We start from the raw sequence: 16932 nt of genomic DNA on the forward strand, positions 1-16932 counted from the left end.
GGAGCTTACAAAAGGGGTTTCTGACAGTTGGGGGGGGGTTTCACAGCGGAACACGAGGCACCTTTGTCGAGCTGTGCTCAGCTCCTGACCCCCCGCCAGCAGCTCCTGCCTGATGTGGAGCCTCAGCTGCTTCCACCCAAGAGCAGCGTGAGTAATCGGCAGCTGGAAAATACTTCTAAGGAGAGGTTGCGGGAAGTGTGCTTTGGAAAATCAACCCCCAGGTCTGCTTTAGCAGTGGGGCCCCTTTAATCCCCACCAGCAACATCAAAGGAACGTGGTTCAGTAATTACCCTCCCAGGGCGAGCGGGGAGGGACTGGGTCATCTCCTCAGCCCACTGTGGACGTCCTCAAAGCCCTGCTCCTCCTCCAAAGGGGCAGCAACGGGCACGACCCAACGGTCCCACCTGGGATGGCGGGTCCCCAAGGCAGCGTCCCACCACCGCCAGCTTTCCACATTGGCTCAGCCAGGCTCCGGAGATTTTCCACATTTCCTGCCTCCCATGCAAGCTGACCTCGAAAGAGGGTTCACGCCTCAAATTAAACCAGGAAAGGTGGCCATTTCCTCTTTTTAATAAAGAAATTACTTTCCTTTGCTAACCTAAAAGGTTACAGAACAAAAGTGGGGAAGCCCTGAGGTTCACCTCGCCCGCTGTCCCCACCAAGCAGCATGAAGGGCACCGTCTACGTTGGGTTTTAAAGCTTCGTATATTTAAGCAAAGCCTGCTTGGTGAACTTGTACTGCATCAACCCTCGAAGGGCTTTGGTGTTGTGCTTCTGGCTAGGTAAACACAAAAAGGTACTTTGGGAGACAAAGTGAAGCCTATTAAAAGTCTGATGACCAAGTCTGCAAACACAGACTAGTCAGGCAAGAGTAAGCAAAGAATTTTAAGGACTTTATGGAAAACACCACCTTTCAGTCTCTCTTAGAAACGGTATCAAAGCCAGTAAAACAGGATGAAGTAGAGCAGAATTTTATGCAAGTCAAACTAAATTTGCCCAGACATTTCAAGAAGTCTCTAATCTCTTTTTTCAAGATCTGGGCTTACTAGATATTCCCTCCGTCCTCGCCTGGCCGGGCTCCTGTGCGGTCCCCACGGGCGTTTCGCCAGCCAGCGAGCCCAGACACGGCAAGCGCCGCTCGCACAAACTCCCAAGGCTGTTTCGAAGTGAAGCAGAGAGGCCACGCTCCCACATTGCTGGCGGGCAGGCGACAAGGCAAGGGGGCACTGCCCCAACCACCCCCCCCCCAGGGTTCACCCCGCTCCGATACGGCGGCATAGCGGCGCATGTAACACCCGGGGCCAGCTTAGGAAACAAAGCAAGCCAGCACAGACCGAAAATTGGAGGGGTTTTTTTTTGCCAAAAGCAAGCTTGACAGGCTCGGTAGGGACCCACGCAGGCTGGCGGGTGGGAGGAGGGAGGTGAGAAGCCAGAGCAGGAGCATTTGCCTGGCTCGGCTGCAGCCAGAACAAACCCCAAACCTCCCCGCGACGCACGGGCTGCAGCTCCCCGCCGGCACAGCGGGATCTGTCGGCTGCCTCCGGCCGAGGTGAGCGGTACCTGGAGGATGCTCCCCCGCCACCAAAAAAACACACACACACCCCCCCCCTCACTCAACCCAAGACAACAAGGCTCCCCGACCTCGGGCACACGTGTCAGACAGCGAGCTCCCCAGCTGCCCACCGGCTGAGCGCGGACCCTGCGGCTCCACCGCCGCTCCGCCCGGCTCCCGCCGCCGCCTCTGCTAGGAGCCAACCCCTCGAGAGGATTTATCAACTTAAAACTTCTGCCCAGGCTTTGAGAGACCGGCGATTTAGGAATCCTTTTACCCTCGGTGTCCTGGCCCAGAGGAACGGGGTTGCGGAGGGGGGAAGCAGGAGCTCCCATTACACACAGCCACAGGCGGGCCAGCCGGGCTCTGACCTTCATGCTCTGCGTACTCCGGCTTCAGCAATTTGCTTGGCAGTTTCATCGGTTTCCATAAATCCTCTCACTGCTTTCCTGCCAAAGTTCATTTATTTCAGGTTTTTTTTTGTTGCTTTTTTTGGGTTTTTTTTTTTTTTTGGTTTGTTTGGTTTGGTTTTTTTTTTTTTGTTTGTTTGTTTTTTGTTTTGTTTTGTTTTTTTTTTATTATTATTTTTTCTTTAATTTGGCGCTCTCTACCCTATAACTACGCAGTCTGACCCACCGTAGACAGCAACAGCCTCCAACCCACTGCAGGTCAGATCCAGACCTCCCATTTTGCCCGGTTCAGCCACCCAGAACCGAGAGCTGCGTTGAGCACATCACGCAAACTCCCCTTATGCTACAGAGCATAATTAATCCCGTTTATTTCAACCCCTAGCTCTGCTTTTACGTGTCCTTAAGGCACCGTAAGGCAGTGACACCGGGATGCCCAGTGCTGCTGAGGTGATTTTTACAGCAGCTCACCTCCCCTTGGAAATACCAACAGAACCCACGTGGTGATTTTTCGTTATCCTCCCCTGCCTCTGGGGAAACCTTACCGCCTTAAAAGCAAGACATCAAAACGAAAGAGTAAGGCAGGAAGCAGCTGTAGGTTGAGATCAAGAATGTGAAATGAGTTAAAAATCCCTGCGTCAGGCTCCGCACAAAGCCCTTCACCGGTGCCTGGGCTGGTCCCATTGGCACCGAGCCGCCCAGTTCCCGGCGAAGAGGAAAGGGCAGCCCCATGCTGTAACTTTTCCACCTGGAGAAATAAGCTGCCGATTACTCACGCTGCTCTTGGGTGGAAGCAGCTGAGGCTCCACATCAGGCAGGAGCTGCTGGCGGGGGGTCAGGAGCTGAGCACAGCTCGACAAAGGTGCCTCGTGTTCCGCTGTGAAATCCCACCCCCCAACCGTCAGAGACCCCTTTTGTAAGCTCCTGGGTGTGCTGGTCGGCGCGCGGCTCGGGGAGCGTGGCGTGCCTGGGTGAGCAGGGGGCTAAAAGGAGGTAAAACGGGAGGGGGTCGAGGACTTGCCCAGAGAAACTGCGGCTGCCCCCTCCCTGGAAGGGTTCAAGGCCAGGTTGGACGGGGCTGGGAGCCCCCTGGGCTGGGGGAAGGGGGCCCTGCCCTGGGCAGGAGGGTGGGACTGGGGGGGGCTTTTCTGTGCTGGAAATAGGGAAACTGTTCTTGCACAAGGTCGTCTCTGGGCTAAACAGACACCATCTCGTCTCAGAGCGCTGCTACCGCGTGGCTTCAAGGCTTTCACCAGCACAGAAACAGGCCGCGCCTCCAAAACAAAACCAAAAAAAAAAACCATTATTGGCTTTCTGGAGGTTACACACACACACGCAGGGGAGAGGGGCTTAAACCCAGAGTATTCAGTGTTGTTCTTCAAAACAGAACCACGGGAGGCCGCAGGGTCGGGGATACCTCACGCTTTTATCCAGGCCTGGAACCAGACTTGCGGCGGGTCAGGGCTTCGGTCATGGAAAGTTTTAGGGAGTGCAAGTTAGGCTTCTGAAAGCTGGGGTCATTACTTCAGCCGGCGTCTCGTGCGAGCGCTGCGGTTTTAGGAAGCCTGAGCTTCGCCCGCCGTTCTCTAACCGAAGAGCAAAGCAAGCGTTTACCCAATCACACGGCAGAGTTACTTCGTACGGCGCAAAACCCGCGACAGCAAAACTATTTCGACACAGGCACGCGAGCCCAGGAAAAATCTGGGTTACGTTAAGTGCTGCTGCAGGATCTGCCCTTTCCCCCGCCGGCCTCTGCAGCAGGGCAGCAGTCTGGTGTACAGCAAAGGTCACCAGGGGCTGGAGGTCCAAACTGGGACCAGGAGCTTCCACGGTCATGAAGACTTAACCCTGAATAAGTGATCCCTGTCACCCCCCGGCCTCAGGCCACTTGCTCTGGAGGAACTCCCTGAGGACACGATCCCCCCAGCAACGCCCCGTGCCGCCAACCCGCCTCCCTCCCCAAAACCCACAAAAACCTCCCCAAAACCTACAGCTGGGAACACGCACGGAGGTGGAAACCCGCAGGGCTGGAGCCACCTCTGTAGAGAGAAGCAGCAGCGCCCAGGATGTTCTCCCACTGCTTCCTACCACCAACCAGGAAAAAAAAAAAAAAAAACAACGTGTTTAAGGTGCACCTGAGCTTTCAGAAGAGGCCTGGCCCCAACCTCGGAGGAGACCACCCACCCCGGTGCTCTATTTGGGCAAATATTTCTGCCTTCCCTTGCTGGTGAAAGCCAATACAAACCCAGCACGCCCCCAGTAGCTGCTGGGAGCCGGAGCAGGGCACCACGACACAGGTCACGGCCAGCTGGAAGGTGCTTCCTAGAGCTGGAAGTCAGGACTGCTGGGACTGAAGCAGAGCTTTGTCCTCCCCGGTGCCTCCCAGCCCAGGGAACTCGCCTCCAGTCACAGCTGCTATTCGTGTCCCGGTGCCAGCCAGCACCAGGGAGGACACGAGGATGCCCAGGAAAAGGGAGGAGGAGCTGGGAGCTCCTGCCAAGGCGAGGCAGTGAGGATCAGAGCATCTGTCTTCGTGCTGGGGGGAATATCAGACCCCAAAAACCTGCCAGGCGTCCCGGGCAGCACTGGCCATCTGGAAAAGGGACACCAGCGAGGCGGCAACATTTACTGAAAGCATCAATTATGCAAGGGTAGAAATGAGGACAAGAAGAGAACATTTCAGGTTTGTCTACAGCCAAGGAGAGGCAGAGCCTGGGCGGTGTCCAGAGCAAGGCAGACCGCACGCTCCCCACCTCACGTACCCGGCCGACTCTCGCCTGCTTCCACCCAGGAAGGCACAACACTTCTTGGTACCACCACCCCGATGCCAAGCTCGGATCTGCCCATCTCAGAGGGACAAGAGAAGAATGGGAAAGCCAGAAAGGTGCTCAAGGTGGCCCAGAGGAGCTGTGTAACCCTGACCAAGCTGCTTCAAGCCTGGACAAGCAGCAGCCCCAAGGAGCTGCCACGTGCAGACGCCTGCAAGGTCAGGGGGGTGGATGTATTTCTCATGCTGATAGAGATGCCCTGCTGTTCCCACCTGGACTGGGAGCCCAGGGAGTCACAAAGGTTCTGGGATCCCCTCGGGTTAAATTAAGGTGAAACACCACCAAACAGCCGGTTAAAATGTTTTACTTGTGGTAGAAACAACTTAAACTTGGAAAAGGAGAGTAAGTGATGGGGTCTCATTGATAAATCTATACGAAAATACAGAAAAGGAAAAGAGAAAAGAGAAAGGGAAAGGAAAAGAGAAGAGAGAAAAGGAAAGGAAAAGAGAAAAGAGAAAAGGAAAGGAAAAGAGAAGAGAGAAAGGGAAAGGAAAAGAGAAGAGAGAAAGGGAAAGGAAAAGAGAAGAGAGAAAGGGAAAGGAAAAGAGAAGAGAGAAAAGAAAGGAGAGGGGAAAAAAAAAAAAAAAGGAAAGAAGAGAAGAGTCCAGGTACCACCCCTTGAAATCTATAAGAAAGAAAGTAAAGAAAATCATAAAAAATGAGAAGATTCCAGTCATCAGCCCTCATTCCAGTGTTGTCTCACGTCCAGAATCTTGGGTGGTAGGTGCATGAAAAGGAGAATCCAGAAATCTTGGGTGGAAGCAAAGTCTTCTGTGGCCTTTTAAGTTCATCTTATCAGCTGATTATAGCAGACAGAGACAGGCAGGTATTCCAGGAACGCATTTCCAGAGACCAGGTGGTCTCGTTCCCCTCCTACCACCTTTACTACTTTTCTCCGTTTTTTTCTTCTTGGGTAATTGTCCAGCCTTTAGCTTGTCAGACTTTTTGTCTGAGGCTTATCTAAGGGATTTAGCCCTACAGCAACAGGGAAGTGGAGCCCTGCACCCTCCCACACACTCCGCCCTTCCTTGGGCAGCGTTCCTTAGACTAACCACAGAGGCTACAACTTGCCCTTGGTGCTTCTGTATCGAGGAATATTCGGGGCATGGATCCTTTCGGCTCCTTACACCCGCTCGCTGCCTCTCCCAGCTCAGGATGGGGGATGTGAGGTTATCCTGAGCAGGGTCAGCCCACGGATGAAGGAGCCACGCTGACGCACGTCGGGGTGGGAACCTGGCCTGCGAACCTCAAAGGTCAGCGACAGACACGGCACCGGCTCGGTACGCCCCCAGTCTGAGGCAGGAAGCAAACTGGGAATATAACCCTGTTCCCAGCCACCGTACCGGTGCCTGGTGATGGCCCTCGCTGGTTTTTGGGGACTCGTGTCGAGGCACACCACGGCCCTGACCAGCAGACCCATTTATCTAATGGCCACCTGCCAGAGGAAAGGGCCGTCCCGCTCCCCGGGCGGTGCAGGAGGCCAGGAGGGCAGAGGACAAGCCCCCGAGCCAGCGCCAAGGACGGGGCAGGAGCTGGGGTGGAGGGTCACCAAAATACCAGGCACCCTGTTCAACCGAGTCAAGCGCCGGGTCTGAAGTGGCCTCTCAAGCTTCCAGTATCCTTATTTTGGGGCTGTGCATCGTGCTGGGAGACGTGCCTGTGCTTTCCCCCAGCCCTGCAGCAGCAGTACCCCACCACAGCCACGCGACTGTTGAACATTCCGGGCGATCCCACCGACCAGGAGAGGCACAAGGTTGTCTGGATACAAGCAGCGTGGTAAGGACGGCGACCTGGCATAGTGAAAGGTTTCCCTGCCCTTGGTAGGGGGGGTTGGAGCTAGATCTTTAAGGTCCCTTCCAACCCAAACCATTTGAGGATTCTAGGGCAGCCCTGCCACGAAGCCCTCAAACCCTGCTCCTCAGGGCAAGCTCCTCCTGAGCAAGCACTGCTCGAGGCGTGCTCCAAACCCACCTACACCCAGCTCCGCGTCCGTCTACGGCCGCTCTCGGCCCTCCAGCCCCCAGCCCAGGAGAGGGGCCGCGGGAGGTGTCCCATGCCCCAGTTGCCACCAGCAGCTGGGACCCCACAGCTGGAAGAAGTCACCCACCACGCAAGGAGAACACCCCACCAACAGCCCAGAGCCCTGGGAGAGGTGAGAGCAAAGCTCCGCGCTGCAGGGCGACACCGACACGTTTTTCCGGAGTCTTCCAGTCCCTCCTGACGCCACAGGTCCTCGCTCTGCCCCACACGAGGCCGAGGGAACCCCAAGTCGGGCAGCGACGAAGCTAAACCACACCCAACGAGACAGACTCACGCTGGATTTCAGCCGGGCGAGTCTCAGCTTTCACAGCCCGCACCTGAGGAGCGGAGTCAAGCTTCATTTTCGAAGGAACCGTCTTCAAATCGCTCCTCGCTGCAAGCTGGACAAGTACGGTTGTGCGGCGCCACGAGGTCCAGCAGAACCACCCAAACCTTCGGGCCAAGCAGCCGGGATTCAGCAGCAACAAGAAGAAGATGCCACCACCCGGAGCAGGGCACAAAACCTGCCCTGTTTGAGCCAGCTTGTACCCCACATTCCCCCCCCCCCCCCCCCCCGCAAGGTGACCCCACCTCCATTCAGCCTCGGCTCTTTGCTTTCCAGAAGAGTTTTGGCTTCCTCTGGATGCAGGGGGGAAGCAGTGAGGAAAAAAAAAAAAAAAAGAGCAACTCCCTGCTCGTAACTGGGCCGAGGCCAAAAGCGGTGAAGAACAGCCAGGCCAGGATCGTCCCGCTGAGCCCTGCGGCCAGCCAAGCGCCGGCAGCTCAAAGGAGAGCAGCGGCTACGAGCCAGTCTAGCGGGTCAGCCGGCTTCCCCATGAAGCCTTAGATCATACGACAGCTCCTGGAACAAAAAGCCCGTTTCCCAACCCCCGAGGCCACCCCTTCAGAGGGGAGCTGGGAATGCCAAACCCACTCGGCTCCTGAGCCGCTGAACACCGGCGGCGATTTAAAAACGCGATTAGGGAAACGCCGAGTTGAGCTTGGGAGTTTCCCCAAGCTTCGCCTGCCGCGGCGCCGGGGTCTGTAACTGCGACCGTTGAGGTTTAGTGGGACGAGCGACGGGAACCCAGAGGGCGTCAGCGAGTTGCGATGCAGACCTTTGGTTGCTCTCACCTCCTCGGCTCGCAGAAAGCTCTGCGGCAGCGGCGATCAAGTATCAGCCACTCGGGATGAGCCTGGAGGTGTCGGCCGAGGTACACGGCCAACGGGGTCCTCGGCAGAGCGGAGGCTGCTTTCAATTCAAATCTGGATTGAAGCCCGGAGCGGGAAGGGCAGCGCCTCCACCAGCGATTCACCGCCCATCCGCGTCCGCTTCGGGGAGCCCGACGCACCTCGGGGCTTGCGAAGAGGGGTCTCAGAGAGGCTCTCTCACAGCTGGACTCTAGGTGGACTTTAAACCACGTTATTTTTTTTTTTTTTAATCAGCACAAACGCTCCAGGGTGGATCCGTTGGAATCCTGTTTTCGGAGTGCCACGCTGGAAGAGGCAGCGGTTTGCAGCTGCCCCCTCCCTCGACGCCAGCGCGCCGAACCGCACCTCCCGCCGACGCCGAGGGCAGCCGTGCCTCAGCGCTGCCAAACCCTCCCAGCGACTGGACCCCAACCCCTCCGAGCTCCCCCACTGCTTTCCCACCGGCGGGGCAAACCCCGCTCACCCGCGAGCGCCGTCCGCTCTGGCAGCTCCTGCCGTGTCCGCAACCACGAGTCGCAGCGGCCTGAGCCCCGGGGGCCAAGGGACAGGCCAGGAGCGGAGGAGAAGGGAGAAGGTGGCAGCACTCATCGCACCTCCGGGGCCTAGCGGGCTCTGCAATTATTCTGGGAGGTTTTTCAGATTACAGCGCGGATTGCTGCACAGGTGCGGAGAGCAGAGAAAAGGGTTAAAATACCCCTCGTGATGCAGCGCGGCTTCAGAGCCAAGAACCAAGTGAGTAAAGCACAAAGCCACCAGCCACCACGCCCGACGGCAGCTTTATCACAAGGATATCACAGCCCGCCCGATGAATTTCCTCAGCCCAAAAGGGCTGGGGATCAGGACAGGGCTGGGGATCAGGACAGGGCTGCCGCATCGGGTCTCGGAGCAAAAAAAGAGCAACGGGCGACAGATCCTACGGGAACGACCTTCACTGGAAGCACAGAGCCCCCCCCCGGCTCCGTACGCGAAGCGGTGCAGGCTCCGACTACACGTGGGTGCCCTCCTTGGCCTAAAAACCTCCCAGCAAGCTAAAAATACAGATTCCCCCGTTCACTCGAGTGGCCCGAGTAAGTCGTGGGAGAGCCACTTCTGCAGCAACGGTGTCTCAGACAGGAACAGGGGCGGGGGGCTCAATCGTGCTGGAATAACCACTGGGCTGCGACGGGCTGGATGCTCGGGATAACAACGGAAGCTCAAGCGACTTGTTCTGCGAGCAGAAACTCCTGCAGAGCTGTGACTTCCAGCTCTGCCCCTCAATATTATTTTTTTTTTTTTAATATCAAGGCACTTGCCCTGCACCCAGCTTTAAGGAAAACCAGCGCTATTTCAGCTATTTAACAATTTAACAACAGCCTCGCTCCTCGGCGTTCCGTTCCCCCGCTGCACACACCAGCTCAGAACAGGACTCTGCTGCCCAAACCCTCTGGCGTGAAGCGAAGTTACAAGCTCAGTTTTGGCAGACTTCTCCCAATGATCTGCGCGAGAAGGAATTGCTGGACCGGCCAATAGCCTCAATATTAACCAGTATTTAAAAACCACAAAGAATTCAGTGCCGCAGATTGAGATCAGCTTTACGAGGAAGATCTGGCAAGTGCTGAAGCAGCTGCTGGAAGAGGCCTGGGAAGAGGCAAACCGAGCCAACATCGGAGATCTAGCGCATACCTGAGCTGGAAAAGTCAGGAATTTTCTGCTAACATCCGATGCCACCCGTGGAGAATCACTTGGGGAAAACCGCGCCAGCGCTTTGCACTAGGTCACCTGCAGCAGCCTGGCAGCCACCCTGCAGATTTGTGATGTTGTATGAGCCTCTACGACGGACACCAGCAGGAAAAAAAACCTCTCTGCAGGCAAATAATAACCAGGGTGGCCAAGAATCTGCCTCCATCCTCCCTCCACTCCTCTTTCCAGAAAGGAGCCCGCCAGGAATATCCACCCTCGCCCGGGAACATCCATCCTTGCCCGAGAATTGCTGCTCTCCAGCTCCGGGCAGGTTCCCACGGCGCGGCTGACCAAACCTGTCCTATTTTCCCTTCGGAGCAGCGCTGAAGAAACTCAATTGCCCTGTTCCAGCCCACAATGCTGCGGGGTGAAGGCCAGGCACCTGCCTTCTGGAATGATCCAGAGCGTGTGGAAAAAAAAAAAAAAAAAAAAAAAAGGGAAGAAGAGTTTTTTTCCCCCTGCAGCTGGGGAACTTCCGCGGCACAGTGTAGCCAAATTAATCATGTTTGATAGAGGTCCAAGCTCAAAAGAGCCACAGGCGTCCGCTCCGAGGGTGCATTAGCTACCCCTGCGATGGAAAATTTGCCCCGAGGAAGCTCCATCAGCCCACGGCGTGGCCCAGGAGATGCCACCCCTGCGTGACGCCGAGCTCCCCGGCCGCAGCCCCGCTCCTGTGGGTCTCGGGGAGTCCCGGGTCCGTCGGGATCACGTACGACGCGGCAGGGAAGCGGAGCGGGGGGACTGGAGCGGCCAGGCCAGGGGTCACCGGTACACGAGAGACTGGAAGACACAAGAGCAGGGAGAAGGCTGCGAGGAGGGTTCAGGGATCGGAGCAGCGACCGCATGGGGAGAGGGGGGATCATCCAGCCTGGGGAGGAGGAGGCTGAGGGGATCACATCAACACGCACGAGGGTCTGGTGGGGGAGGAGAGAAGAACCCAGACTCTTCCCAGTGACAGGACACGAGGGACTGGGCACGAACTGGAATGCAGCAAATCCCATTCAAACATAAGGGGGTAAAAAAAATAAGTTTTAGTGTGAGGGGAGAAGAACCCAGACTCTTCCCAGTGACAGGACACAAGGGACTGGGCACGAACTGGAACGCAGCAAATCCCATTCAAACATAAGGAGGGAAAAAAAATAAGTTTTAGTGTGAGGGGAGAAGAACCCAGACTCTTCCCAGTGACAGGACACAAGGGACTGGGCACGAACTGGAACGCAGCAAATCCCATTCAAGCGTAAGGGAAAAAAAAACCTTTTAGTGTGAGGGCAAACACAGAAGAGGTTGCCCAGATGGATTGAGGAGTCTTCACCCTTGGAAACACACAAAACCCAGCAGGATGGGGTCTGCCCCGTGCAGAAGGCTGGATTAGGACGTCTCCAGAGGTCCCCAACACCCTCAACCGGCCTGAGGATCCACGACCACGGGAGCTGGCTGCCCCTTCTCGCAATAAAAATCACAGAATTCCAGGTTGGAAGGGACCTCAGGGACCAGCCAGGCCAAGCTGTCTTGGCAGAAACAAGAAAACCCCCAGGACAGCAGCACAAAGGTCCCAGATTACACCAGCCGGGACGACAGCGCGCTCTCTCCGGCCACAGAAATAAACAGCGTTTCGGGAAAGCACCATTTCCCAAGGCAAAAACCCCCAGACTTTTCCCCCAAACAGCAGAAACCCAGTTTTCAGCAGAGACAAGAGCTGGTTCCACTTCTAGTCTACGTATTTTAGCTGAGCGCCCCTTCCAGCCTTGCAGTCGCTGCCTGCCACAAAGAACAGGTGTTTACCTGCCTCTAAAGTTACTCTACAATTATCCGCAGCCCCAGGAGTGAGCACCTGGAGTTGTTTCTCCTTGAAAGCCAGAAGATTACATATCCAGATGAATAATTTCTCCTCCCACCTGTGCTGCGGAGCCCGCCGCACCGCCCGCGGGTCAGCAGACGTCGCAAGGTGGTTTTACTTGCCAGCTGTGGGGAGTCCATCCAGTAACTCCAGGGGGAAAAAAAAAAAATATTAAATAAATTCAATATTTCTAATTCTGTGCTTATTCTGATCGCTTCAGAGTTCCAGCAGGAGACTCTGCTGCCACCTTCTGAGTTTGCCATTACTGCAAGTGCCCCCAAAACGACTAAAAATAGCTCGTTTCTCCCCCCACAATTATGTCATCAAACCAAGGGATTTTTTTTTTTGTTTTTGTTTTTTCAGAGAAAGAGCCAACCCCCCCCTGCTCGGGGAGCACTGCTCTCAGCGAGCATCCCAGCCGTCACCTCGAGCTTCGCCTCCCCCACACCACACAAAAATAGGTTCAACCAAGAGAAATTAGAGCAGCCCGTTTGCAGGCAATGCAGAGGGAGCCTGGTGATCTTTGAGGGGCGACAATCCTGACTATAACTGACGTCATATATATCTGAAAGCACAAAACATGCATGCTCACGGAGCAAGGCTGCTTCAGCACCACAATCAGTAAACAAGACAAGCCGGCGCTGTTGTATAAAATATTTTAAGACGTGTCATTAACCGCCTGTCCCGTTCGCAGCCCGGGCAGCGAAGCAGGAGGGTAAATGATGCCCTGCCCCTCGGTGCGTGCCAGGACGCAGGCAGAGCAGGCTGCGAGGCCGCAGCAGCGCTCCCCACAAACCCCACGCTCGCAAGAAATAAATCTTTTATAAGGGGGGGGGGGGGGGGAGGAAAGCGAGGCCCCAGCCCTCAGCGCAGCCACGCTGACAGGGAGACGCTCAGACGGGACAGAGCCAAGCCTGAAACCACCCAAGGGAGGGGACAAGGCTTTGAGAAGCCCCGAGAAGCTCCAGCCACCCCCGGGAGGGCCCCGGGGCCCGCGGGACGGGGGGGGCACGGAGGGCCCCGGGGCCCGCGGGACGGGGGGGGCACGGAGGGCCCCGGGGCCCGCGGGACGGGGGGGGCACGGAGGGCCCCGGGGCCCGCGGGACGGGGGGGGCACGGAGGGCCCCGGGGCCCGCGGGACGGGGGGGGCACGGAGGGCCCCGGGGCCCGCGGGACGGGGGGGGCACGGAGGGCCCCGGGGCCCGCGGGACGGGGGGGGCACGGAGGGGCCCGGGGCCCGCGGGACGGGGGGGGCACGGAGGGGCCCGGGACCCGCGGGACGGGGGGGGCACGGAGGGGCCCGGGGCCCGCGGGACGGGGGGGGCACGGAGGGGCCCGGGACCCGCGGGACGGGGGGGCACGGAGGGGCCCGGGACCCGCGGGACACGGAGGGGCCCGGCCCGCGGGACGGGGGGGGCACGGAGGGGCCCGGGGCCCGCGGGACGGGGGGGGCACGGAGGGGCCCGGGACCCGCGGGACGGGGGGGGCACGGAGGGGCCCGGGACCCGCGGGACGGGGGGGGCACGGAGGGGCCCGGGACCCGCGGGACGGGGGGGGGCACGGAGGGGCCCGGGACCCGCGGGACGGGGGGGGCACGGAGGGGCCCGGGACCCGCGGGACGGGGGGGGCACGGAGGGGCCCGGGACCCGCGGGACGGGGGGGGGCACGGAGGGGCCCGGGACCCGCGGGACGGGGGGGGCACGGAGGGGCCCGGGACCCGCGGGACGGGGGGGGCACGGAGGGGCCCGGGACCCGCGGGACGGGGGGGGCACGGAGGGGCCCGGGGGACGGGGGGGGCACGGAGGGCCCCGGGGGACGGGGGGGGCACGGAGGGCCCCGGGGCCCGCGGGACGGGGGGGGCACGGAGGGCCCGGCCCGCGGGATGGGGCAGCCCCCCCCCCCAACCCGGGTTGGGGGGGGGGGAGCGGCGCTCCCGGGGGTCCAGCCAAACCCGCTGTCGGCCCCCCACCCCCCGGGGGTGCCCCGCTGACAGGGGGGCGCCAGGGACCGCTCTCACCTTCTTGCCTTTCTTGCCCTCCTCCTCCATGTCTCCGGCGGCGGCGGCGGCCCCGGCCCCCCCCGGGGCATCCCCGCAGCGGCCGCGCTCGCCCGGCCTCGGTGCGCGGCGGGGGCCCGGCGGCCCGGCCTCAGCGCCCGGGGGCGGCCATAGGCCCTCCCAGAGCTCCGGTTCCCGCTCCCCGGAGCCGCGCTCAGCCCCGCCGACAATTTTTCAATCCTGCCGCCATCTTGGGCGGCGGCTTCCCGGCGTGCACCGCGCCCCGCCCTCCCGGAGGGCTGACGTCAGTCCTCCCCCTCAACCCCCGCGGGGCGGGGAACGGCGAGTGCGCGTGCGCCGGACGGCGTGGCCACGCCCCCCCAACGACGGCCGGGCACCTCTCCTGTAGCGGAGAGGCTGCGGTGGCCACGCCCACCAGGCGGGCCACGCCCATCCCGGTGCCCCCGCGGGAGGGGCCACGCTGAGGGGCGGGAACAGCGGGCGGCCTGCGGGGCTTAACTTGGCCTTAACCGGGGGTTAACCGGATCCTAACTGGGGTTTAACCGGGGCAGGCGGCGCCATTCCCGGTCCCGTCCCGCGGCGGCGGGGAGCCGGGCCGCAGCCTGCGGCGGGGGCCGTGGAGCCGCCTCTGCGCATGCGCTGCCACCACCCCCGCCCACCGCTAGGTGGCACCGCCTCCGCGGCGTCCTGCGCTGACGTCACCGCGTCTCCGCCCCGCCCGCCATGGCGGCCGCAGCGGCAGGTAAAGGAGGGGCGGCGCGGCCTGGCCCGGCCTCATCCGCCGCCATCCGCCGCCATCCGCCGCCATCCGCCGCCGGGGCCGCGCCCTCGGGCTCGGGGAGGAGTGGGGGGGGGGCTGCTCGGTGCGCGGCGCGGCTCTTCTCCGCCACCGGGGCTCGTTACCGCCGCTGTGAGGGGAGGGCGCGGTGCATGCTGGGAAGGGTAGTCCGCCATGGGCCGCGTGGGGCAGCCGGGGCCTTCTCCGGGGGGCGGGGGGGGTCCTGGGGGGGGATGAAGGGGCCCGAGGGGGCGTGGGGGGTCCTGGGGGGGGAGTGAAGGGGGCGTGAGGGGTCCGGGGGGGGAATGAAGGGGCCCGAGGGGGCGTGGGGGGTCCTGGGGGGGGAGTGGGGGGCCCGAGGGGGCGTGGGGGGTCCTGGGGGGGAGCGAAGGGGCCCGAGGGGGCGTGGGGGGTCCTGGGGGGGAGTGGGGGGCCCGAGGGGGCGTGGGGGGGTCCTGGGGGGGAGCGAAGGGGCCCGAGGGGGCGTGGGGGGTCCTGGGGGGGGAGCGAAGGGGCCCGAGGGGGCGTGGGGGGTCCTGGGGGGGAGCGAAGGGGCCCGAGGGGGCGTGGGGGGTCCTGGGGGGGAGTGAAGGGGCCCGAGGGGGCGTGGGGGGTCCTGGGGGGGAGCGAAGGGGCCCGAGGGGGCGTGGGGGGTCCTGGGGGGGAGCGAAGGGGCCCGAGGGGGCGTGGGGGGTCCTGGGGGGGAGCGAAGGGGGCGTGGGGGGTCCTGGGGGGGAGTGAAGGGGCCCGAGGGGGCGTGGGGGGTCCTGGGGGGGAGCGAAGGGGCCCGAGGGGGCGTGGGGGGTCCTGGGGGGGAGCGAAGGGGCCCGAGGGGGCGTGGGGGAGTCCTGGGGGGGAGTGAAGGGGCCCGAGGGGGCGTGGGGGGTCCTGGGGGGGAGTGAAGGGGCCCGAGGGGGCGTGGGGGGGTCCTGGGGGGGAGTGGGGGGCCCGAGGGGGCGTGGGGGGTCCTGGGGGGGAGCGAAGGGGCCCGAGGGGGCGTGGGGGGTCCTGGGGGGGGGGAGTGGGGGGCCCGAGGGGGCGTGGGGGGTCCTGGGGGGGATGTGGGGTGACACGGGGGGAGCAGGAGGACCTGGGGGATGTGAGGGGTCTCTGGGGGCAGTGAGGGATCCCGGGGGGGTGGAGGTTTTGGGGGGGGGGTCCCGGCGGGATGTGAGGGGTCTCCGGGGGAGTGGGGCTTCCCCCCGCGGGGATGTGGGGTGACCCGGTGGGGAGCGGGGGTCCCTGTGGGGGGGGGGGGGGATATGGGGTGTCCCTGAGGGGTCCGCGAGGGTCCCGTGCCCCCCCCCCCCCCCCTCCGCAAGCCTCCAGCGTGGGGGGGCCTGGCGTGGCCCCCGCCACTCCTGCGGCGCTTGCCAGAGCAACCCCCCCGGGCCGGTTTGAGGCCCCCCCCTGCCCTCCCCGGGGGGGGGTTATAGACACCCCGGACACCCCCACCCGTGGAAGTGGGGGCGGGGGGGTGGGGGTCCCCGTGCCCCCCACCAGGGCCACTCACGCTGCTGTTCCCACTCCCCTCGCAGGGTCCGGCCGGCCGGAGCTCGCCAGGAGGTGGGTCTGGGGGGGGGGGTGTCTGCCCCACGCCCTCCCCTTCGCAATTAACCCGAGTCGCTGTAATTAGCTCTGCCAGACCTCGGGGAGCCAAATTCCCACGGGAGACCTGCTGCGGCCCCCTCGTCCCCCAGGATGTCCCTTCTGGCGGAGGCGGCCACCTCAGTTTTCGCCAGAATCTGCTTCTGATGGCTGTGGCCACCTCTTTTTTTTCTATTTTTTTTATTTAGGGGATGCCACTTCTGCTAAGTCCGGCCACCTAATTTTTTCCCAGGTTGCCACTTCCCATGGAGGTAGCCACCTTCTTTTTCCTAGGATGCCCCTTCTACCAGATGTGGCCACGCCTTTGTTTTTTTTTTTTCCCCCCCCGGGATGCCCTTTCTGGTAGATGCGGCCACTTTGTTTTTCTAGAGGATGCCGCTTCTTCTAGGTTTTGGCCGCCTCATTTTTCTAGAGGATGCCACTTCTCCACCTCATTTTTTTTTTTTTTGAGAGGATTCCGCGTCTGCCACACTTGGCCACCTAATTTTTTCCCAAGATGCCACTTTGGGTGGAGCTGGCCACCTCTTTTTTTTTTTCTTTTTTATTTCTTTTTCTTTCTTTTTTCTTTTTCTTTTTTCTTTCTTTTTTTTCTTTCTTTCTTTTTTCTTTCTTCTTTCTTTCTTTTTTCTTTCTTTTTTTTCTTTCTTTTCTTTTTTCTTTCTTTTCTTTCCTCTTTCTTTCCTCTTTCTTTCCTCTTTCTTTCCTCTTTCTTTCCTCTTCTTTCCTCTTTCTTTCCTCTTTCTTTCCTCTTTCTTTCCTCTTTCTTTCCTCTTTCTTTCCTCTTTCTTTCCTCTTTCTTTCCTCTTTCTCTTTCTTTCCTTTTCTAATGCCCTTTCTGATGGGTGCAGCCACCTCATTTTTCCTCCAATTCTGCTTTTTCCACCTGTGGCCACCTCATTTTTTTTTTTTTTTATTTTTTTTTTTCCGGAGGGTGCCCTTTGTGCCACCTCCCTTC

At 60.6% G+C, this 16932-nt stretch overlaps 1 protein-coding gene and 1 non-coding gene across 2 annotated transcripts in view; one reads left to right on the forward strand and one right to left on the reverse strand.

The window, feature by feature from the left end:
* CCM2 (CCM2 scaffold protein) overlaps positions 1 to 13833 on the reverse strand; it is a 40063-nt gene extending 26230 nt beyond the window's left edge. The window contains exon 1 of the mRNA XM_042801752.1: positions 13592 to 13833. Within this exon, the coding sequence (XP_042657686.1) occupies positions 13592 to 13621 (30 nt within the window). The 5' untranslated portion in view covers positions 13622 to 13833. The remainder of the gene's footprint in view (positions 1 to 13591) is intronic.
* A 1851-nt stretch (positions 13834 to 15684) lies between these two features.
* Positions 15685 to 15820, forward strand: LOC122154348. The gene has a single exon (XR_006166243.1). It is a non-coding gene; the product is annotated as a small nucleolar RNA SNORA9 (small nucleolar RNA).
* The last annotated feature ends 1112 nt before the right edge of the window (positions 15821 to 16932 follow it).

The sequence above is a fragment of the Tyto alba genome, unplaced genomic scaffold, assembly GCF_018691265.1.
Source record: "Tyto alba isolate M040663 unplaced genomic scaffold, T.alba_DEE_v4.0 Super-Scaffold_38, whole genome shotgun sequence".
Lineage (NCBI taxonomy): Eukaryota > Metazoa > Chordata > Aves > Strigiformes > Tytonidae > Tyto > Tyto alba.